We start from the raw sequence: 23505 nt of genomic DNA, 5'->3' as shown, positions 1-23505 counted from the left end.
TATTCTTGTATACTCGTTGCAGAGGTGTTAGCTTCATCGTCGCGCATACACAGCTACTGGATCGTGGATTCACAAATAAGAAATATTCACGACACGTTGTAACGATCGTCGCTTTAACAAATAAATCACTCGATCGCCGATGCGAACAATCGACCAATATTAATTTTAAAGCCTGCATGATATAATGCATCGCTATTATTAATGCCACGAATGTTGTTCATTGTTATATCGACTATTCTTGTGTAACATGATTTTGCGACAATGGGAGAAGAATACACACTATGTGGTATCAGTATCGACTACTGTCGACAGAATCGCGCGGAAATTCCCACACGACACGAACGATACGTAGAAGGGCGGTACCAGACACGAACTCGTGGCACTGGATATTCGCTCCTTGCACTACTTTGGAAGTCTTTCGGTTCGCCGGTGTAACTGTCGGTGAATCTCGCCATCGCGTTATCAGTTCTTTTATCGTGTAATCGTATCGCCTTTCTCGGTTTAATTCGTTCGACCATGTTCGTACAAGCTCCTGCTTTGTTGGTTCAACAGAAGTCGGAGAATTCTGAGGAAGGCAGCGACGAAGAAGGGACCGGTGATGTCCTCCAGGTGTATTGTTCTTTTGCTTCATGGTCGTTTATATTTTATTCGCACGTATATCTTCTTCCGTTATTATCCGAAGAGCTACAAAGAAAGATACTGAAATATTGTCATAAGTGAATATAAAACAGTGATTCTTTAGTGTATCGTGCACAGTTAAGTTCGTGTAGGACAGTAGGACACGATAAATAATTAAATAAACTGTTTTTTTTTTATTTTGGTTATTTTACAATTTGTCCTTATGGACATTTGGTAAAGTGTTATATCTTGTTGGTGAAGAAAAAAAATAAAAATAAAAAATAAATATAGCATGTGGGCGGCTACCCCCAGCGGGGTGCCAGCTTCGTTTTTTCTAAGTTATATCTTTTATGAGTTCTATTGGGTGTTTCCTTTTTAGTCTTCTTGCGATATTTGTTGTGTTGCACGTTTCAGCTGCCAGCTGGTTCGGGTGTGTTTCTATTCTTACTCTGTATCTTGTTGCGAATTAAATAAACTGTAGCGATATTAACAAAAGCAAATTCACAAAGTCACTCTACTGTGAAATTAAATTGGATTTTTGAAACTCGAACGTGCGATATAACAATTTATCACATTTTGATAATAGTAGTAAGAAATGACATCAAAAATAACAAATAAAACTGGAATCGATTAAACTACGCCATACTTGTGATAAAGAGGATAGGCGAACATAATGTCTGACCAATGACAAGGCATTACTACTGACTCAAGCACGACGTATAAGAAATAATTAATATCCTCGATTTGCTTCGCAGAAACGCCGAGAAGAATGCGAGAGAAAGGCAAGACGAGGGGAGATGGATCCCCGTCTAGAATTCGCTTTCCAGCTCTTGATGGATGCTACACAATTGTCCCGCCACGAGGTCATGGATCACGTTTTCGAGGGAGACATGCTGGACGAAATCAATCAACTGTTTTTGCCCCATATGAAATCCACCCTCGTCTGGTATTATCAAGAAGTGGAGGAATCTGAAACTCTACGTCCTATAGAAACGGTCAAATCTTTTATCTTTTATTTTTAAATGAAAACCTCAATTTAACGTCAAAATTATCAAGTATTTTTTAATGTACACATAAATAATTATAATTAAAGTAGTATTATGAAAATAAATTACTCTGTATAATCGTGTTTCTATCTCGATGAAAGTCGATATTAATTTTGCTAAAAATATTCACACGGTTTTAATAATTATCAGGAGAAGGAAACTAGAGCTTGTCGCATTTCGATTTTATTTTGTATGCAATTGTTAAACGTAAGTGCTTTCGACAAAATTAATGTTGACTTTCATTCAAATGGAAACGTAACTCTTACATGTAGGTACCTATTTTATTTTCATGATACGACTCTTTATTACAATTATTTACATTTAGTATATTTAAACATCAATATTATTAGAGTCTAATTATTTTAGCGTTAACGATAAAGTAACCGTGGAATTTTATTTTGCAGGTCCAAACAAAAACTTCGACCACTCGACCAAGTCCAAGCACATCGGTACCGAAAGTTAAAGAACAAAAAGAAATAAAAGAACCAGGGAAAAAGAAATTGTTTCTTACCGATGGATGGCAAGTACCTTGTACCGGAATATGCGTTTACATATTCAGGTATGATATAAAATATAACATCTGGCAAAATATGAAGTATTATACACAACAGTCTTATGAAGTTATAATTGGTAGTCGCACTTCAGTGATGCAAACTCGAAACTTTTATTAGATTAAATATCTCGAAACAATTACCCGAGGAAGGTTTCCAAAAAGATCTTTACACCGGTGTGATAGACACAAAAAAAGTGGGGATAATAACCGCGATACAGAGGGTAGTGGAATACGTTTTCATGGATGCGCTTGCACATCCTGGCTCTGAAGGAGGAGAGGACGATTGCCCGATGATTAAGAGCCTTTTATTACCGGGTTTAAGATCTTTCTGCAGCGCTCTGAAAGGTAACAATAGAATTACATATACGGTTACTATATTTTCGTAAAATTTTAGGCGATTATATCATTAAACTGCAAATATTTATGCAAATTTATATTTTTATGAACATAATTAAAATTTTTTACGAGTGAATAGAAATCTGCAGCGATAGCGTAGCAGTAACGAGCGTATATTCGATATTTTAAACTTTGCTACGAAGATTCCTTATTTTTGATATAAAAATGATAATATAAAATATTTTCCAAATTTTCGCAGTGTGTGAACAGGTAGCTCACGAAGGACGCGTATTCGACGACGATGAAGCTCTGATGGTGCAAGTGCGCAACTTCGAGGAAGCAAAAGCATTTATAGCGAGAAAAGACGCTGTGAATATCGTAGAGGAAAGAGTAAGAACGTGGATCAAGAGATTGAAAGACTTCATGGTAGAAAGCAAGCAGGTGAAACGAGAGAATGATAATTCTGGTCCTCAACAAGAATTGGAATATTGGAAACGAAGAGGAGCACAGTTCAGTCAGTTAGTCAACAAACTTCAGGTTCTATTTGCGTTTTCCTATCGTCGTAGATGATTTTAATGTCAATCGTAATAACGAGTAAACTATTATCTGTGCTACGTATAAATATTTAGGATCACGAAATACGAATGTCGCTTCTTTGTTTGCAAGTTGCTCGGTCCAAGTTAATAAAAGATTGGGTCGATGTAGAGGATGAAGTCACTTATTGTTATAACGAAGCGAAGGATAATGCAAAATTTATACAGGCGTTGGAAAAATGCTGTCACTGCTTGTATTTGGACGATCCAGTAAGATAACATATCGTACGAAAAACAGAAATTATTTTTATTTTCCTATATCGTTTTCTATGTGTTTTTGTTAAGAATTGTGGATCTTTGGTACTGAAATAATGTTGAAGGAACATTGAATACACACTGGAGTCTAATATTAAAATAATAATATATTTATTACAAGAAGGATTTCTCACATATTCTTCGATTCACACTTGCACGCGTCTCCGCACTTTCTCTACACTAGCCTGCTAACCGACTCTTCCAGATGCTTCTAAACCACTGCCAATCTTCTTTTGTCCTAACTAAGGCCTGGACGCCCTCCGACGCTTACACACATGTATCCACACACTGATACTCGCACACAGTAACTCTAATACGCATTTAACCCAGTCATCATAAAAGATATAACTTAGAAAAAACGAAGCTGGCACCCCGCTGGGGGTAGCCACCCACATGCTATATTTATTTTTATTTTATTTTTTTTTCACCAATAAGATATAAAACTTTACCAAATGTCCATAAGGACAAATTGTAAAAAAAAAAACAAAATAAAATAAAAAAAAAATTTAACCCAGTCCAGCACGGAAAATTATACATATCTCAACAGTTTTTATATATATTCATATATATTGATACGACATATTTTTTAGGTGAAGATGCGAGATTCCCTCGTATCGCTATTACAAACAGTTCGTTTAATATACAGCGTGTCGAGGTATTACAACACTTCGGAACGAACTAGTTCGTTAATGATAAAGATCACGAATCAAATGATCGTAGCTTGTCGAGATTACGTCACAAATAGAAGTCGAGAAACTGTCTGGGGTCAAGATCGAGCAGTTGCGCGATCGAAACTGAAGCATTGCTTAAAACTTAACAAGTAAACTGTGAACTCGCTGTTTTCTATCGTTATACTTCAATTTGAGACATACTGATTCATTTTTTGTCCCTTTATTTGGAAAATAACAAAGAATACCATTACATTACAGAGCTTACAGAGAAACTTATAGACTGGTTCGGTGTTCTCCTGCTGTAACCGAACAAGAATTCTCATTTTCAGAAACTCACGTATTTGGACGATTCGATTCCTTTTGCGATAGAGTGAGAAAAATTTTGACTATGTTCGAACTGATACAAGATTACAAAAGTCTCTTCGAAAGAAGGATGGAGGGTCTTTTATTGGGAGAATGTACGTAATTAATATATATATGCTATTTGTTTTTCATTCGTTAATATTTATCTACATTTTTCAACTTTAGATCGTTTCGTGAGCGTAATTTTCAGCTTTCTATTTTTTATTTTACTCCAACAGCATTGGACGATGCCATAAGAACTTTCGAAGAGGCTGAGAAAGTTGCCACCGCTAAAGGTTACGATTATCTAGATCCAAGGAATACCGAATTTGATACGGACTATAATGATTTCATGACAAAAACTGATACCCTGAAACAAAACATCGGTAACATCATTGAGAAAAATTACGCGGACGTTTGGGAAACTCTTCAGGGTATACGATTTTTAACTCGATTCGAAAAAGTAAAGTGCTGCATTATAGCTGACTAAATAATGCACGAGGATTTGTACATTTGACACGTAAAGTTGCACAATTACTGTAATTATTGCACTTGAATCTAATTGTACGTATGAATGTGTTTCTTCGTCCATACATATTGTATTCAGTACATCTCAAAATCATTTACTTTCATAAAATCATTTACTAAATTTGTTAATACTTTAATATTTGAATATTTTTATTTTATAGTTTCTTAATTTTTGTACTTTTTAATGGCTTAATTTATTTGTTTGCTTTTAAGGTCAGTGAGAAGATACCACTAACGAAACTAGATGAAAAGTACAACATAGTGGTAAAATATTGCGACAAAGAAGTGGACAGAATACTAAAGTTATTCAAAAAACAGAGGGATGATCCACCATTACCGAGACATATGCCAGCTATCGCTGGAAGATTAACTTGGGCAAATTCATTGAAGTAAATTAAACAAGTTACTCGTACATCGTCAAACGCTAATTTATGATTTTTATGTCATAAACTCGAATTATTTTCTCTTCAGAGTACACTTAGATGAATTGGCTACATCAGTTTCCAATCATCCAGTGCTAAAGACTCTTCCGCTCACTATGGAACTAGAAAAACGGTATAATTACGCCCTCGGCGTTTTGAACCAATATAAATCAGACATCGCCGAAGTCTGGACTCATCAAAACTCTTGGGTCATCGAAGACTGTCTAAAACGGTGAATCGATCATGCTTTTTATTAATTTTTTACTTGAACATCATAGTTTGTTTTATCGATCCAGACCTTTGCTGATGGTGGACGAGAAAACAGGAAAGATTAAAGTCAACTTAGAAGGACGCGTCACTCTCCTGCTCCGAGAAGCTGATTGCTTGGCCAAATTGAATCTGGAAATTCCTATCGTCGCATTGACTATTTTGGCGAAGAAAGATTATTTCACATTGGTCACAGACTCTCTCCAATTGATGATCGAAGAGTTCGTCTTTACGGCCAGGCGTGTGAAACTCGAAGTGAGACCATTGTTATTACCGCATTTGGTGCGTGTTGCATCTTTGCTGGAACCTGGTTTGACTTCTCTGAATTGGACCAATCCAGAATGGAAAAACTTTTATCAGAACACAAAACAGCAGATCAAGGAATTTGATATCCTTATTACAAGGGTTCACGATGTGTACGACAATAGGTACATTTCTGTTTAAACTTTTTGCAAATCGTACTTTTCTAAATTACGATAGCTTTTTTAGATAAGCATATATTATATCACTTGTTTTGCTTTTGTTGTTTTGTTTGCTTTTGTCTTTCTTTAGTGTCTCTTAATTTTCGTTTATTTTATTTTCCTACAAGTTTTTATTAGATGCAATGAAATTAAAAGAGGTATCTTTATTATACAGATATAATAATTTTGCTTAAACAAAATTTCTTACAATGATAAGAATTCCAGATTTTTATCATTGATCGTTCTGCATAGGTTCATAGAGGTATTTCTAAAATCGAATAAAAGTTCTCTTCCCTTGTCCCAAGGATTTTACAGGTGCTGGCAGCTATGCAAAAGATAACGTTACATTCTATGCCAGAATCTGATCAGCCTTGGACTATAGAGGAATTTGTAGAGAAGACCGAAGAAGTATGCAGATTGGCAGCGGTAGATTTATATCGTAAAAGTATGATGGTGGAAGAGGCTGTGGAAGAAGTACTAGATCTCGTTAAGAACGCGGCAGAGAATTTCAAAGCTGCTGCTAATTCCAGTCAATTTGAATTTTTTAATACCGAAGGTGATACGCGACATTATCTGAAAAACTAGTTTCTTCCTTAATTAAATAGCGCAATAGCCACGAGATTTGTTTTCATATATCAGCGTAAAAATGAAAAATTTCATCGTAAAAATTTTGCGAGTAAGCTCCTCTAATACATAACGTAATTCTGTTTTAGATTTTTCTCAAAAATTTTGTACGATGATACGCCTCTGTTTCTTTTCGACTGTAATCTCTTTCCAATAAAAATTAAACCAATTATATAAAAAATAGATTGTAAATATCGTTCATAACATTTTAATCCACATTTCTTACTTTTTTCTTTCTGCGTATTTCCAAACATAACTTTTATGTACGATGACCTTACAGAAAATGAAGAGGTAGTGGACCAGACAGTCCAACAAGATTGGTCCTTAGTTTGGAATTTATTCGACGATCCTCATCAGCTGTTGGTTACTCCTGGTAGCTTACCGAAAGGAATGCAAGACATGGTTCGAAATGCCGTGTCCGAAATGAGGAGATATTACTCTAGAAAGGTCGTCGATGTTCTGATAAGAGTGACTAGAAGCTCGTTGGACATTATTAGAAAGCGATTTATTCGGGAAATCGATCCAGGTGATTTCCTATTCGATAAAGTATGAATGCATAGTCAAAAGTTTTGCAGATGATCAGGTGAATTAATAATTATCGTTCGATCAGAGGACGCACCGAGTCCAATATTTCTGCTTCATGCAACATTAATGATACCGGTGGTGACCGTGAAACCTAGTTTAGACGACGTACAGGAAGTCCTAACTTTAGTTGGTAAAACTATTGCTGGCGTTGCAAGAGGAGTGTCGCAATGGAATTCTAGGATAAATAAGGTATAATTATTAACATATACAATATAAAATATTCAATGATAAACGTTTATTATTACATGCCATTATTATATTATTACTGTATCTGTGTTACAATATAATGCTGTGATGTAAAACGTGTAATATATACTGTAATACATAATATTTTTTAATAATTCAGGATACATGGGGCCAAGCCTATTCCAAAAGGAATTTCGCGGATATCGTTATGCGCGCTCAGATGCAAGCAGCGAAGAGGAAGCAAGAAGAGCCGGAGGATCCAAGAGTCAGAAGACGAAGGCTGTTCAAAATTATCTCTGAGGAGAGATCAATTTTTCCTGTTCAGGAGCAGAATTTTCACGCAATGGTGATGGATAACAAAGAAGTGATAAAACTGTTATCCATGCTAAACACGTGCATGCAAGAATTCAAGCTAGTAAGAAATCTTATATATATTTTATATATCTTATATATCTTATATATCTTATATATCTTATATATATTTGTAATTATCGTTCTGCCTTAGTAACACAAATTTCTAATTATTATTACAGGACCTTGCAGAATTTATCGACAGGTGGAAGCCATATAAATTTTTGTGGAAGAATGAAAAAAGTATGCGAGAATTACTACAAATTTCTTTGCCTGAATTTGAATCTACGCTTCGAAAGCACAGTGAACTCGAAGATCTTTTAGCAACCGAACCTGATATGGTCATTTTTGGAAGTTCCATCGCTGTCTCCACGGAGAAGCTGAAATATGGCTTATACACGGAAATCAAAGGTAAAGTAACTGTTAATTCGTTCAGTCGCGGGGAGACGCGTCGCGTTTAGGCGTGTCAAGGGGAGTCGTAAATTCCCGTTACGATATACGAATCGACACCGCGAGCAGAGCGATCCCCTTCTTTCGGTTAGGATAATAGGAGTGGTTATGATTGAATAACTGTAGTCTACAGTTATTTCATATAAATATATTTACACCACTTAACAACACATAAATCGTACACAGAAACTCTTGGAAGTCGTCAGACAGTACAATGACAGTACAATGACAGTACAATGACAGTAAAATGACAGTAAAATGACAGTAAAATGACAGTAAAATGACAGTACAATGACAGTACAATGACAGTACAATGACAGTACAATGACAGTACAATGACAGTACAGACTTGACTCTCCGTGGCGTAGAAGAGAAGTGTTTGACCGAATCGTTGACGAGAAGTGACTGGACTCTCCGTGGCGTCGAAGAGCAGTGTTTGACCGATGAGCGTAATGACTTGACTCTCCGCGTAGTAGGAGAGAAGTGACTGACCCATCTCGTACTATTTAGGAGGAAAGCTCGGTGTGGGTGTACCCTTACTGAACTAAGGACGCGGATTCGTTGTTCACACGATCCGCGATGTCCATTGGTTATAGCCATGTTAATAAACAAAATCCGAGGAGAAAGGCTCCTGCAGATATGGCTCATGGGTGTCCTTGTTCTTGGGAAAAACGCTGTTTCGCAGGGCACATCTGCTTTCTTCGTAATTAGCAAGAGTGTGCAATAAACCCAAGGACTGTTCAAAGGACCATCCATAAACCGAAAATACTTGTGTGAATCGAAGTTAAGCTGAAAAGATTCGGTTTATGGTGGTTCCTTGGGTTTCTTGCAGGTCAGTGTAACGAGGGGTAGGCCTTGGCGGCCAGACCGACAGGGACGTCGGACGGACCGTCTCGTGCGACGTAACAGTAACATCAATTTAAAATTCGTAGATTAATTATAATTGTCCTTCCATACACATAATCTTGCGTTGAAGCTTTATGAAATAAATATTTTTGTGTTGCTTTCCTTTTAATTATAACAACACTACAATCTACTGAATAAGATCAGATCAACCCAAATACGTTCGAATTTCTTCTTTATAACGATTTTTGAAAGAATATAATTTTCCCTCAATTTGAAATCAGATTGAATATATTAATCAAATATCTGTGTTACTATTTATTATTCATTATTTCACGAAAAAGCAGCGATATACGTGATGTGTAAATCAAAATAACGTCAAATGTATTACTAAAGTTCACAGAATACAACTATCTTACTATCATTGCTTCCAAAAAAATGATAGCCAGTTTTGCATTGTAATAAATCACAGTCAAAAAGAAAATATAATAAAGAAATTCTCAAAATTCGTAAAATAGAAAATATATAAAGAAATGTGATCATATTCCTAGAAATAGATGCTTTTCTGACACAAATGTCCATAGCATGCACCCACAAAATTGGTCAAGCGATGAAGAAGAAGTACCGACGCGAAATGGAATATGTTTATGCGTTAATGAACGAAATGGAGCGTAAATTGGATCGTCAGATACGCGATCTGGACGACGTACGACTTATTATGGATACTTTAAAGAAGATTCGGGAACAGGAAGTTGACATGGAATTAAAAATCGACCCAATCGAGGAAGCCTTCAACATCGTCACAAGATACGAAGTACCAGTGGACCAAGAGTGTCTGGAACAGGTCGATAACTTGAGATATACGTGGCAACAGTTGCTCGCACGAGCGCAAGAAAGTCACGTGTTGCTGTTGAAGCTACAGCCACAGTTCGAGGAAGATCTTAGAAACAATCTCGAGAACTTCCGTATCGATAACAAGATGTATTGCGAGGAATACAGATCTTCTGGACCTATGCAGCCTGGTCTAAGTCCACGAGAAGCTTCGGATAGGCAGATTTTGTTCCAAAATAGATTCGATGGTATGTGGAGGAAATTGCAAACTTACCAAAGCGGTGAAGAATTGTTTGGTTTGCCTACAACGGATTATCCTGAACTATCACAGATAAGAAAGGAGCTGAATTTGCTTCAGAAATTGTATAAATTGTACAATGACGTTATCGATAGGGTGAACAGCTACTATGACATTCCATGGGGCGAGGTAAAGTATTTCTTGAAAAATGAATATCTAAAGCGATTCGTGAAAGTATTTGCACACACTTAGTAGAAACATCTTTTATTTATATCATTGGATGTATTATGCAAGATACCGTTAGATTTCATCGATCTTCGATATGCAAATTTGATATTCTAATAGCTGTAACTTCTATAAGAACAGACATTTCCTTATTTAAAATTTATCCACCCTCTACTTTGCATTATTCACAGCAATTATTGATAATACATTGATCATTCTTTAATATTAACTACACATCGAATATATTCATATAATCTATGAATATTATATCAGAACGTTATTACATATTGCAGATGTTAATTTAATATCGATTACATATATCGTACATAATACAATATTAATCAATATTAAAAGCAAGATAACACGTTACCTACAACAAAGAACACCGATATGTTCAGGTGAATATCGAGGACATAAACAACGAGCTAATGGAATTCCAAAACCGATGCCGCAAGCTGCCAAAAGGCCTGAAGGAATGGCCCGCGTTCTTCGCCCTGAAGAAAACCATCGACGACTTTAACGACATGTGTCCACTCCTAGAATTAATGGCCAACAAAGCCATGAAACCTCGCCACTGGCACAGGATCGTAGAAGTGACGGGCTACTCGTTTGACCTTGAAAGCGAGGGTTTCTGCTTGAAGAACATCCTGGAGGCGCCTTTATTGAAATATAAAGAGGACATCGAGGACATTTGCATTTCGGCCATGAAAGAAAAAGACATCGAGGCGAAATTAAGGACTGTGGTGAATGAATGGTCGTCCCACGAGTTGACGTTCATGACGTTCAACAACAGAGGAGAATTATTATTAAGAGGAGACACCACTGCTGAGACGATTGGCCAACTGGAAGACAGTTTAATGGTGCTTGGTTCGTTGATGTCGAATCGATACAACGCGCCATTCCGCAAGCAGATACAACAATGGCTCACAGATCTGTCGAATACAAACGAAATATTAGAAAGATGGCTGCTGGTACAAAATATGTGGGTTTATCTAGAAGCCGTGTTCGTAGGTGGTGACATAGCAAAACAATTACCGAAAGAAGCGAAAAGGTTTAGTAAGATCGATAAGAGCTGGCAGAAAATCATGCAAAGGGCACACGAGACACCGGGAGTGGTGCCATGTTGTGTAGGAGATGATTTGCTTAAGCAACTTCTGCCACATCTGCAGGAACAGCTGGAATTGTGTCAGAAATCTCTTAGTGGGTACGCATGTAATTAGTAATTGTAAATAGTAAACGAAATTGCTACAATGATTAATGCAATTGCAGATATTTAGAAAAGAAGCGCATGATGTTCCCAAGGTTCTTCTTTGTATCAGACCCTGCTTTGTTGGAGATACTTGGTCAAGCTTCTGATTCTCACACGATACAGAACCATCTGCTATCTATTTTCGACAATACTCGTTATGTGAAGTTTCATGATATCGAATATAATAAAATGACCGCTGTTATTTCATCGGAAGGTGAAACGATCTTGGTACGTGTGATATCTTGTTCAAAATATTTAACGATATATTTAAACGCTGAAATATAACTTTATCGTGGTATCGTATTAACGAAAATATAATACTGAGCAATTTTTGAAACGTAGCTTGAAAAAGCGGTGAGAGCGGAGGGCTCGGTAGAAACCTGGCTAACGCAACTTTTGCAAACATCGCAACAATCTTTACACTCGATAATCCGGCAATGTCATTCTATGATAAACGATTTAAACTTCAATCTACTTACATTTTTGGATAAAATGCCAGCTCAAGTCGGTTTACTAGGAATACAAATGATCTGGACCAGGGACAGTGAACTAGCTTTAGCTCAAGCTCGTGCAGATAAAAAGATTATGGCAGAAACAAACAACAGATTCCTGGATTTACTGAATACATTGATCGATCAGACTACCAGAGATCTTGCAAAAATTGAAAGAACAAAATTTGAAACTTTGATTACAATCCATGTGCATCAACGTGATATCTTCGATATATTAGTAAGTTGAAAGAAAATTAATATATACAGGGTGTCCTGCTATATAGTGTGCAAACTTTGCCAGAGAATATAAAAAAGAACAGTCCAAGTATGGCTAGTAAATCTAATGTTTACGTTTTAATATAAGATTATTATTCTAGAGAATAAAAAATATAAAAATCTAGGAATCGAAACTAGAGCATTATTGACATTTTTTAAAATTATTTCTTCGTAAAATAATACAGAAGAATTCCTCTTATCTGGAAATTTTAGTTAGCGATCGATTAACTTCTACCGCTTGAATTCATCTATCAGAATTTATGTTGACTCCTATCATACGCGTATCTGTAGGAAAAATTATACGTAAAGAGAATTAGTAAAATTTCTTATTATACGACTCGGGTTATATGACCTGTTTCTCCCTCGATGATTTCCAAAAATCGAATTCTACTGTATTTCTGCTTACGTCTGAAAGAATATTAATTTATGAGGTTTCATACATAGTGCCGTTTGAATGTACGATCACTGAACGATTTCGAATGGCTGAAGCAATGCAGATTTTACTTCAAAGAAGACCTTGACAAAACATCGATCTGCATAACAGACGTGAACTTTACATATCAAAACGAATATCTAGGATGTACGGAAAGACTCGTGATTACTCCATTAACAGACAGGTAACTACCTACATATGTATACAGAAAAAATCTCACAGCAATAAATTACAGTAAATATGTATTAGGTCGTCCGAAAAGTTTCTTTCGTTCTATAAGGAAATAATGGATACGCAACATTTTTCATTTTATATTATTTTATCCAATTACCTACGATACATTTTGTTTTATCAAGATAAAAATTACAACGTTTTACGTAAAAGAAAGGCACTTTTTGGACAACCTAATAAATGTTATAAAATTATGTATACCTTTTTCTTCGATTTTATTTTTTACTTTATATTTCTAGATGCTATATAACTTTGGCACAAGCATTATCAATGTCCATGGGTGGTTCACCTTGTGGTCCAGCGGGAACAGGCAAGACTGAAACTGTCAAAGATATGGGCAAAACTTTGGCCAAATATGTAGTAGTATTCAATTGTTCGGATCAAATGGACTATAGGGGATTAGGACGTATCTATAAAGGACTAGCACAAAGCGGATCTTGGGGTTGCTTCGATGAATTTAATAGAATCGAGTTACCAGTGTTGTCTGTCGCTGCTCAACAAGTTGCAGTTGTTCTGGCTGCGAAAAGGGAGAAGAAGAAGCAGTTCGTTTTTACCGATGGAGACTTGATTGACATGTGTCCTGAGCTTGGAATATTTATAACGATGGTAAAAAAAAGATAACAAACGTATTAATACTGTAATGTAAAGTTATTACAGGAAACTTTGTATGTGATGTAAAAGTTAGAATTATAAGATAAGAATTACGTTACAGAATCCTGGATATGCTGGTAGAAAAGAACTTCCAGAGAATCTAAAGATACAGTTCCGCACCGTCGCTATGATGGTACCTGATAGACAAATCATTATTCGAGTAAAACTAGCCAGCTGTGGTTTCCTGGAAAACATCACTCTTGCTCGGAAATTTTACACTTTGTACAAATTGTGCGAAGAACAACTTACAAAACAGGTAATTTATTTAAAAACACAATAACTAAATTGTACTTTCAATAAACATCCTGTTCATTTATGAAGGTCCATTACGACTTTGGTCTAAGAAACATATTGTCCGTGTTAAGAACATTAGGCGCGTCGAAAAGGGTAAACTCCAAAGATTCTGAAAGTACGATCGTTATGCGTGTTTTAAGAGATATGAATCTTTCGAAACTCATAGGTACATAATTATACTTATTACTATACTAAGAATATCTACTATTACTACTTGCAAAGATATACGTATAAAATAAATGTTATGTATAAAATAATGTTAGTATTGAGTACATTAATTATTTTAGACGAGGACGAACCATTATTTATATCATTGGTGGCTGATCTGTTTCCAAATCAAGCTCTTGAAAAGACTTCTTATCCAGAGTTGGAAGCTGCTATTAGTCAACAAGTAGAAGAGGCTGGATTGATATACCATCCACCGTGGGTGCTAAAATTAATACAGCTATACGAAACACAAAGAGTAAGACATGGAATAATGACCCTAGGTCCGACCGGTGCAGGAAAAACCACTTGTATACATATTTTGATGAAAGCTTTAACGCAGTGCGGCAATTCCCATAGGTAATTACACTGAAAAATATTTTTCGAATAATTTATATGGCAACATAAAAATTCATTCTTAAAAATTATTCATCATTAAAAATTGTTTTTTCACCAAATAATATAACTTAAAATGATTTAACTCGGTCAATGATCAGGAACGTATTTTACAGAGAGATGAGAATGAACCCAAAAAGTATAACAGCTGCTCAAATGTTTGGCCGATTGGACGTGGCGACCAACGATTGGACGGATGGAATATTTTCAGCTTTATGGCGCAAAACATTGAAATTAAAAGAAGGAGAGTACGTATGGATGGTGCTTGACGGACCTGTTGACAGTATCTGGATCGAGAACTTAAACTCTGTACTGGACGACAATAAAACTCTGACTCTTGCGAACGGTGACCGATTATCGATGTCATCTAATTGTAAAATCATCTTTGAGCCTCATAATGTCGACAATGCAAGTCCAGCTACGGTATCTCGTAATGGAATGGTGTACATGAGTTCATCAGGATTGGACTGGAGTCCTGTGGTGACTGCTTGGTTGAAAAGTCGAACACCTTTGGAGCAAGAAGTGTTTGGTCAATGTTTTACAGATTCTTTTACGCAGGTAAAGAAACGTAATTGTCATTTTATAAAATATTTAAAAACACGTTATTTATAATTAGATTAGATAGAGATACTTGGGCAAATTTTGTTCAAATGTTGATAAAGAAAATTATGTCTTATTTTCCAGATATTTCAATATGTATTTTGCTGTTAATATTTCCAGTTTATATTTGTCCATTACCCCACATTTCTATCTGATCCAAGTATATAAATATCCAATTCTAAACAAATTAGTAATGTAATTACAAATTAACATGCAAAATTAATCACATTGTTTTACCTTACTACAAAACTATTTTTCACGTTTCCTATTTCATATTTCCTGAAAAAATTACTATAAAAATATTAAGTTAATTCTAAAAACTATCTATTTGTATCCTAAATAAAATTTCTAACAATATTGTAGTATTGTAACATTGTAATACTGTAATATTGTAATTACGACAACATATAATTAATTTATAGGTTTATTCATGGAGTACTCAAGCTTTATCGTTGACAATAGACGTTCTACAATGCAACATAGTGCGACAAATGTTATGTCTCCTCGAGGGTCTAATTCCACCCGAAGTACGCATAGAAGAAGACGACGACGAAGAAACAGAAGATGAAAAACGCCAACCGATGACAGCCGAACATCTAAAACGCTTTTACGTTTTTGCTTTGGTGTGGGGTATAGGAGCACTGTTAGAAACATCGGACAGGCAAAAGTATGACTCCTACCTGCGACAAAATTTCGAAAGTTTAGATTTACCAACATCAGAAAAATACCCCGAAGCAAAATTGTTCGATTTCTATGTCAGTGAAAAAGGTAAATGGGATACGTGGGCAAGCATGGTGACCAACTACGTTTATCCAGAGTATTCGACGCCTGATTACAGCAATGTATTGGTTCCTATACCTGATAACGTGAGAATACAATACCTAATCGATCTAATTGGTCGTCAGGATAAAGCAGTCTTATTAATAGGCGAACAAGGTTCTGCCAAAACGGTCATGATGAAGTCGTACATGAAAAAAGCGAACAGAGAGACCACCTTAAGTAGATCGTTCAATTTCAGCTCGGCTACGAGTCCATATCAGTTTCAGAAAACCATAGAAAGTTACGTGGAGAAACGTCTAGGTAGCACGTTTGGACCACCAGGAGGGAAAAAAATGTTGGTTTTCATCGATGATATAAATTTGCCGCAAATAAACGAGTGGGGTGATCAAATCACCAACGAAATTGTTCGTCAAACGATGGATATGAAAGGATTTTATTCTTTAGAGAAACCTGGAGACTTTACTAGCATCGTAGACGTAACATTTTTGGCAGCAATGTGTCAACCAGGTGGTGGAAGAAATGACATTCCTCTAAGATTGAAGAGACAGTTTTGCATTTTCAATTGTACGCTACCTAACGAAGCATCCATTGATCGCATTTTTAGCGTGCTCGGAGAAGGTCATTACAACGCTAAAAGAGGATTTTCAACAGAAGTTAGGAATCTCGTCAATAAAATGGTTCCCCTGACAAGAACACTTTGGGAAAGAACTAGAGCTAATTTATTACCTACACCGGCCAAGTTTCACTATACCTTTAATCTTCGAGATTTATCAAGAGTTTGGCAAGGTATGCTTGGTACACTATCCACAGTTATCGATAAGGAAAGTGTGCTTATGTTGCTGTGGAAACACGAATGTAGTCGCGTATTCAGTGATAGATTCACTATACAAGCGGATAAAGATTGGTTCGATAAAGAAATTCTGAAAGTTGTTAATGAAATGCTAGGGAAGGATTATGCAAACATGCTCGATCAAGATCCTGTATTCGTAGATTTCATGAGGTAAGTATTATCAGTACGATCAACCGTGTACTTAATTTAAGTCAGATTATTTAGCTTATCATAACAGTAATATTGTCGATCGAAAAAGAGGCGTGATGAAACTTCTATCTTAAACAAATACTAACGCATTTACTAGCATTAGAAAATCATAAGAATTGCTCGATAACACGCACTTTTTACCATTTTCGTGACAATTTTTAGAGATGCACCCGAACCAACTGGTGAAGAAGGTGAAGACGCCGACATTGAGTTACCAAAAGTATACGAACCCGTTTATGACGACCAAATCCTCAGGGACAGACTAGAAATGTTCCTTTCGCAATTCAACGAAATACAAAGAGGTTCTGGTATGGATTTGGTCTTCTTCCCCGACGCCATGCTACATTTGGTTAAAATATCTAGAGTCATTAGACATCCGAAAGGGAATGTAATGTTAGTAGGTGTCGGAGGATCTGGCAAGCAAAGTCTTACGAAATTATCGTCCTTCATTGCCGGCTACAAAACGTTTCAAATCACTTTGACAAGATCTTACAACGTAGCAAATTTTTTAGAAGATCTAAGATATCTCTATCGAACGTGTGGAGCTCAAGGAAAGGGTACGACGTTTATATTTACTGATTTGGACATTAAAGAGGAGGGCTTCTTGGAATACTTGAACAATATTCTGAGCTCCGGGGTTATCAGCAACTTATTCACTCGTGACGAACAGCAAGAGATTATTTCAGAATTGATACCTATCCTGAGACGCGAAAATCCAAAACGAACGATCAACAACGAACTCGTAATGGATTTCTTTCTTCAGAGGACCTGCCAAAATTTACACGTAGTATTTTGTTTCTCTCCAGTTGGCGAAAAGTTTAGAAATCGTGCTCAACGCTTTCCAGCTCTCATATCAGGCTGCACGATCGATTGGTTCCAACCTTGGCCCAGAGACGCTCTAATCCTAGTTGCTAAACACTTTCTGCACGACTTTAGCATAGCTTGTACCAGCGAAGTCAAATCTGAATTGGTGAATGCCTTAGGCTCCATACAGGATATCGTTTCTCTGACGTCCACGGAATACTTTCAAAGATTTCGTCGCGCTACTCACGTCACGCCAAAATCGTATTTGAACTTCATCGGTGGTTACAAAAATATCTACCAAAGTAAACAACATGAACTCGACGAGGGAGCTAGGCGTATGGATACTGGCTTAGCGAAGCTGGAAGAAGCTTCGATATCAGTTGAGATCTTGAAAAGAGATCTGGCTGAGATGGAAAAAGAGCTAGTTCAAGCATCTGAAAAAGCAGAAACTGTCCTCTTGGAAGTGACAGAAAGAGCAATGCAGGCAGAGGCATTTAAAAATCAGGTGCAGAAAGTGAAAGAGAAAGCTGAGCAATTGGTAGCTTACATAGCAGAAGAAAAAGCCTTAGCTGAACAAAAGCTAGAGGCTGCTAAACCTGCGCTGGAGGAAGCAGAGGCTGCTTTGAACACTATTAAACCGGCTCATATAGCTACCGTCAGGAAATTGGGTAGACCGCCTCATCTCATTATGAGAATTATGGATTGTGTGTTAATTCTATTTCAACGCAAAATTGGATCGGTTGTTCCGGATACAGCTGCGCCATGTCCAAAGCCTTCTTGGGCAGAATCGTTAAAATTAATGGCCAGTACCACGTTCTTGCTTCAATTACAAAACTATCCGAAAGACATAATAAACAACGAGATGGTTGAATTACTTCAACCTTACTTTAAGATGGAGGACTATAACATGGAAACTGCTAGACGAGTTTGCGGTGACGTGGCAGGTTTATTGTCCTGGACAAAGGCAATGGCTTTTTTTCATTCGGTGAATAAGGAAGTCCTACCACTGAAGGCTAATTTAGCGTTGCAGGAAGCAAGACTCAAGGTAGCCATGGAGGATCTGGCTAACGCTGAGAGAGAATTATCAGAAAGAGAAATGGCCCTGCAAGCGGTTAAGGAACAATATGACTCTGCTGTTTCGGAGAAGCAAAGATTGACAGAAGCTGCAAACGTGTGTCTTAGGAAAATGACAGCTGCAACCGCATTGATAAACGGGTTAGGCGGTGAGAAAATACGCTGGACCGAGCAAAGCAGCGAATTCAAAATTCAGTTAGGTCGACTAGTTGGGGATGTTTTACTGGCAACTGGCTTTTTATCGTACTGTGGACCATATAATCAACAGTACAGAGCTAGCTTAGTGTCATCTTGGATGAACATTTTGGCAACTAAATCCATTCCCTTCACTAAAAATCTGAACATTACAAACATGCTCGTAGACAGTGCGACAATGTCGGAATGGACGCTTCAAGGATTACCAAATGACGAATTGTCTGTGCAAAACGCGCTTATCGTAACTAAATCCTCCTCCTATCCTCTGTTAATAGATCCTCAGAATCAAGGAAAAATGTGGATAAAGAACAAGGAATGCATGAACGAACTACAGATTACGTCTCTTAATCACAAATATTTTAGGACTCACCTTGAAGACAGCCTCTCTTTGGGCAGACCATTGCTGATAGAAGACATTGCGGAGGAGTTAGATCCGGTTCTCGATAACGTGCTTGAAAAGAATTTTATTAAATCCGGTTCCATCGAGAAAGTAATCGTCGGTGACAAAGAATGCGATGTAATGCCCGGTTTTATGTTGTACATCACCACGAAATTACCAAATCCTGCTTACAGTCCTGAAATTTCAGCAAAGACATCGATAATCGATTTTACTGTCACAATGTTAGGCCTGGAAGATCAGCTACTTGGTAGAGTTATCCTTATGGAAAAGGCAGACTTAGAAGCCGAAAGGGTGGCTCTGTTCGAATCTGTAATGACGAACCAACGATCAATGAAAGAACTAGAAAGCACTCTGTTACATCGACTCACCTCTTCCGAAGGCTCTTTAGTAGACGATGAAGCGCTTATAAATGTGCTCAGGGAAACCAAAGTAACTGCAGAATCGGTTAATGAAAAACTAAAGGTGTCTGCGTTAACGGAAAAGAAGATCATGCTAGCCCGAGAAGAATTCCGCGCTGTCGCGTCAAGAGGGTCTATTTTGTATTTCCTTATCGTAGAGATGAGCAACGTAAACGTAATGTACCAAAATTCGTTGCGACAATTTCTGACTATATTCGATAATTCCATTACCAAATCTGTGAAAAGTCCTATCACTGGTGAACGAATAAACATAATTCTTCGTCACCTTACCTACGAAGTGTGGGCCTTTACTCTGAGAAGTCTATACGAACGACACAAATCGTTGTTCACCTTGATGCTAGCTATGAAGATAGACTGTCATCGAGGTGTAATTTCTCATACAGAGTTCAACGCTTTTATTAAAGGCGGTGCATCCTTGGACTTAAACGCAGTTACACCGAAACCATTCAGGTGGATCCTCGACATAACTTGGCTGAATCTAGTCGAGATCAGCAAACTAGACACGTTCTCGGATATTCTAACGAAAATCGAATTCAGCGAAAGAGAATGGCGATTATGGTACGAAAGAGAGAAACCCGAGGAAGAGGAACTTCCTTGCGGATATCAGAAGAAACTTGACGTGTTTAGAAAATTACTTTTGATCAGATCGTGGAGTCCAGATAGAACTTTGTCCCAGGCGAAAAAATACGTGGTTGAATCATTAGGGAAAGAGTACGGAGAAACGAAGATCTTGGATCTAGAAGCTACGTGGTTGGAGTCTGAAGTTAGATCACCGCTCATATGTATATTGTCGATAGGATCAGACCCTAGCCCACAGATTAGTGCACTGGCAAAGCAAAAAGTCATCCGTAAGCAAGTTGAGAACGTTTAGCTTATATAAATATAAAAATAGAAATAAGCTACGATTTCATTTAAAAGTATAATTTATATTTAAGAATTGCGATCGGTGTCCATGGGTCAAGGCCAAGAATTTCATGCTCGAAAATTGATCTCGGACGCTATGAATACTGGTACTTGGGTATTGTTACAAAATATTCACTTATCACTTCCTTTTTGCACGGAAGTTATGGACGCTCTAGTTGAAACAGACATTGTGCACGAGGCATTTAGGCTTTGGATGACTACAGAAGTTCATCCGCAATTTCCTATCGGTTTACTGCAGGTCTTTCCTTAGATCTATCAGAAGAGTTAATTTATAAACAAATAAGTTCTTTCGTATAACCAGCATCATTCCAGATGGCCATCAAATTTACGAACGAACCACCGCAAGGTATTAGAGCCAGCCTGAAAAGAACATACCAAGGCGTAACGCAGGACACGTTGGATTACAGTACGCAGTCACAGTGGCCACCTTTACTGTATGCTGTTGCGTTTCTACATACGGTAGTTCAAGAACGTAGAAAATTCGGACCTCTTGGTTGGAACGTACCATACGAATTTAATCAGGCTGATTTTGCTGCTTCCGTTCAGTTTATACAGAATCATTTGGATGAGATGGATCCAAAACGGGGAGTATCGTGGCCAACTATTTGCTATATGCTTGGAGAGGTTCGAACATTGTATTAATTATATAAATATTTATTAAAATACTTTTGTATTACCTTATTTTTGGTGACTTACTATCGGTATATCATGGAGTTGCACGTGATAGATCCCAAACAAATAAATCTTCAAAATGATCACACTTCAAAATAATTACAAACATCATAAAACTGAAACGAAAATACAAAAGTTTGTTAACACCTAACTATTTTATATTTATTTCCATATACAGGTTCAGTACGGTGGTAGAGTCACTGATGACTTCGACAAACGTTTGTTAACTACATTTACACACGTTTGGTTTTGCGATGTACTATTGCGACCTGGCTTCGAATTTTATCGTGGATACAAAGTACCACAAACCAAGAATCTTCAGGGATACTTGGATTACATCGATAGCTTGCCTGCAACCGATACGCCAGAAGTGTTTGGTTTACATCCAAATGCAGACATTACTTATCAAATAAATACAGCGAAAGGAATACTTGACACGATTTTGAGTGTCCAACCAAAAGAAGGAAATGCACAAGGCGGTGAAACTAGAGAAAATGTCGTCTATAAACTTGCTAACGATATGCTAGCCAAATTACCAAAGCAATATAATTCTTTTGAAGTGAAAGAAGCACTTCAACGAATGGGTGCACTGTTACCGATGAATATATTTTTGAGACAAGAAATCGACAGGTATACTTTCTTGCGTTCTCTTTTTTATTTCTAAATAGTTTGCTCACTAGTCGAATTTCTACAGGATCACCAGAGTCATTAAAGAAGTGTATAACACTTTAACAGATTTGAAATTAGCTATCGAAGGTACCATTGTGATGAGTCAAGGTTTACGTAAGTCACTTGATGCGATGTACGACGCTCGCATTCCCGAAAAATGGCTAAAAATTTCCTGGGAATCGGCAACACTTGGATTTTGGTACACAGAACTTCTAGAACGAGATCATCAATTCAGGCAATGGTGCATTTACGGCAGACCTAAGGTCTTTTGGATGACTGGATTCTTCAATCCTCAAGGATTTCTAACTGCAATGCGACAAGTTAGACAAATGTTTCTTTTTAAAAAAATACTAAATTTAAAATTAATTTTTTTCAACGATAAATGAAATTTATTATTATACAATACCTCGAATGAATTAAAAATAATTACTCGTGATATCGTCTCTTGAATTACATCGATAAGAAAGCTATCCAATACTTGCAAATTTGAAACAAATTAATTTTGATTTCCAAATCTCTATATTTCGCAGGAAGTGACTCGAGCACATAAAGGTTGGGCTCTTGACTCTGTTGTATTACAAAATTTAATTACAAGATTTAACAAGGAAGATATAAAAAATCCACCTCAGGAGGGAGTATACGTTCATGGTCTATTTTTAGAGGGTGCTTCGCTTGATCGTAAAACCAGCAAATTAGTAGAAAGTAAACCAAAGGTTCTATATGAACAAATGCCTGTGATTTACATTTACGCAATAAACACAACTGCAGGGAAGGATCCAAAACTTTATGAATGCCCTATATATAGAAAACCACAAAGAACAGATTCGAAGTACATCGGATCGATCGATTTTGAAACTGATCACAACCCTCGACATTGGACGCTACGAGGTGTAGCGCTTTTGTGTGATATAAAGTAAAGTAAAGTACTTCAAACACACTATTATTTTTCCTTTATGCTATAATGTACTCATTGAACACCAATCACATTATGTAATACTAAAACGTCAGATATAATGCATGTTAAACAGTACCAGTTTGTACCATTGAAGGTTTATTAAATGCCTATGTATACCCTTTCAAAGCATTAAAATTTTCAATATATTCAAATACGCGACATTACTTTCTTTTTCTTAATTAAAAAGAAAAAAAATTAAAGTTTTGAAACTCTGCTTCAAAAACATTTTTTATTAAATTTCTATCATTCTTATCACTTATCTTACAGCCTAATTTTATATAAAAGAAATAAAAAATTTTGGATTTACAAATGATAAAGATTAAA

The 23505-nt window shown here is 36.7% G+C and overlaps 1 protein-coding gene and 1 long non-coding RNA gene across 3 annotated transcripts; one reads left to right on the top strand and one right to left on the bottom strand.

Moving 5' to 3' along the window:
• Positions 1 to 23345, top strand: LOC132910421 (dynein axonemal heavy chain 5). Of its 2 annotated transcripts, XM_060966117.1 has the most exons (34): positions 1 to 609; positions 1374 to 1613; positions 2069 to 2223; positions 2336 to 2562; positions 2813 to 3090; positions 3183 to 3356; positions 3992 to 4221; positions 4331 to 4530; positions 4654 to 4877; positions 5156 to 5331; positions 5414 to 5596; positions 5661 to 6059; positions 6398 to 6648; positions 6997 to 7242; positions 7327 to 7490; positions 7648 to 7902; positions 8021 to 8249; positions 9716 to 10389; positions 10824 to 11629; positions 11695 to 11902; positions 12017 to 12403; positions 12886 to 13058; positions 13345 to 13711; positions 13818 to 14012; positions 14078 to 14216; positions 14338 to 14614; positions 14767 to 15208; positions 15673 to 17030; positions 17232 to 20809; positions 20897 to 21123; positions 21198 to 21509; positions 21736 to 22187; positions 22252 to 22546; positions 22757 to 23345. In XM_060966117.1, the coding sequence occupies exons 1-34, from the start codon at positions 517 to 519 to the stop codon at positions 23141 to 23143; spliced, it is 14001 nt and encodes a 4666-aa protein (XP_060822100.1). In that variant the 5' UTR covers positions 1 to 516; the 3' UTR covers positions 23144 to 23345. The 2 variants fall into 2 exon arrangements, with proteins under 2 accessions (XP_060822100.1, XP_060822092.1); XM_060966109.1 differs by lacking the exons at positions 1 to 609; positions 1374 to 1613; positions 2069 to 2223; ... (5 more) ...; positions 4654 to 4877; positions 22757 to 23345 and having other exon boundaries at positions 5062 to 5331; positions 22293 to 22491.
• LOC132910605 (uncharacterized) lies at positions 14002 to 21351 on the bottom strand. The gene is made up of 3 exons (XR_009658798.1): positions 21261 to 21351; positions 14346 to 15428; positions 14002 to 14260 (listed from the first exon to the last, which is right to left on the bottom strand). It is a non-coding gene; the product is annotated as an uncharacterized LOC132910605 (long non-coding RNA).
• Positions 23346 to 23505: the final 160 nt, after the last annotated feature.

This window comes from Bombus pascuorum, chromosome 1 (genome assembly GCF_905332965.1).
Source record: "Bombus pascuorum chromosome 1, iyBomPasc1.1, whole genome shotgun sequence".
In the NCBI taxonomy this organism is placed as follows: domain Eukaryota; kingdom Metazoa; phylum Arthropoda; class Insecta; order Hymenoptera; family Apidae; genus Bombus; species Bombus pascuorum.
The sequence above is the reverse complement of the archived record's forward strand: the minus strand, read 5'-3'. Positions and strand labels throughout refer to the sequence as shown.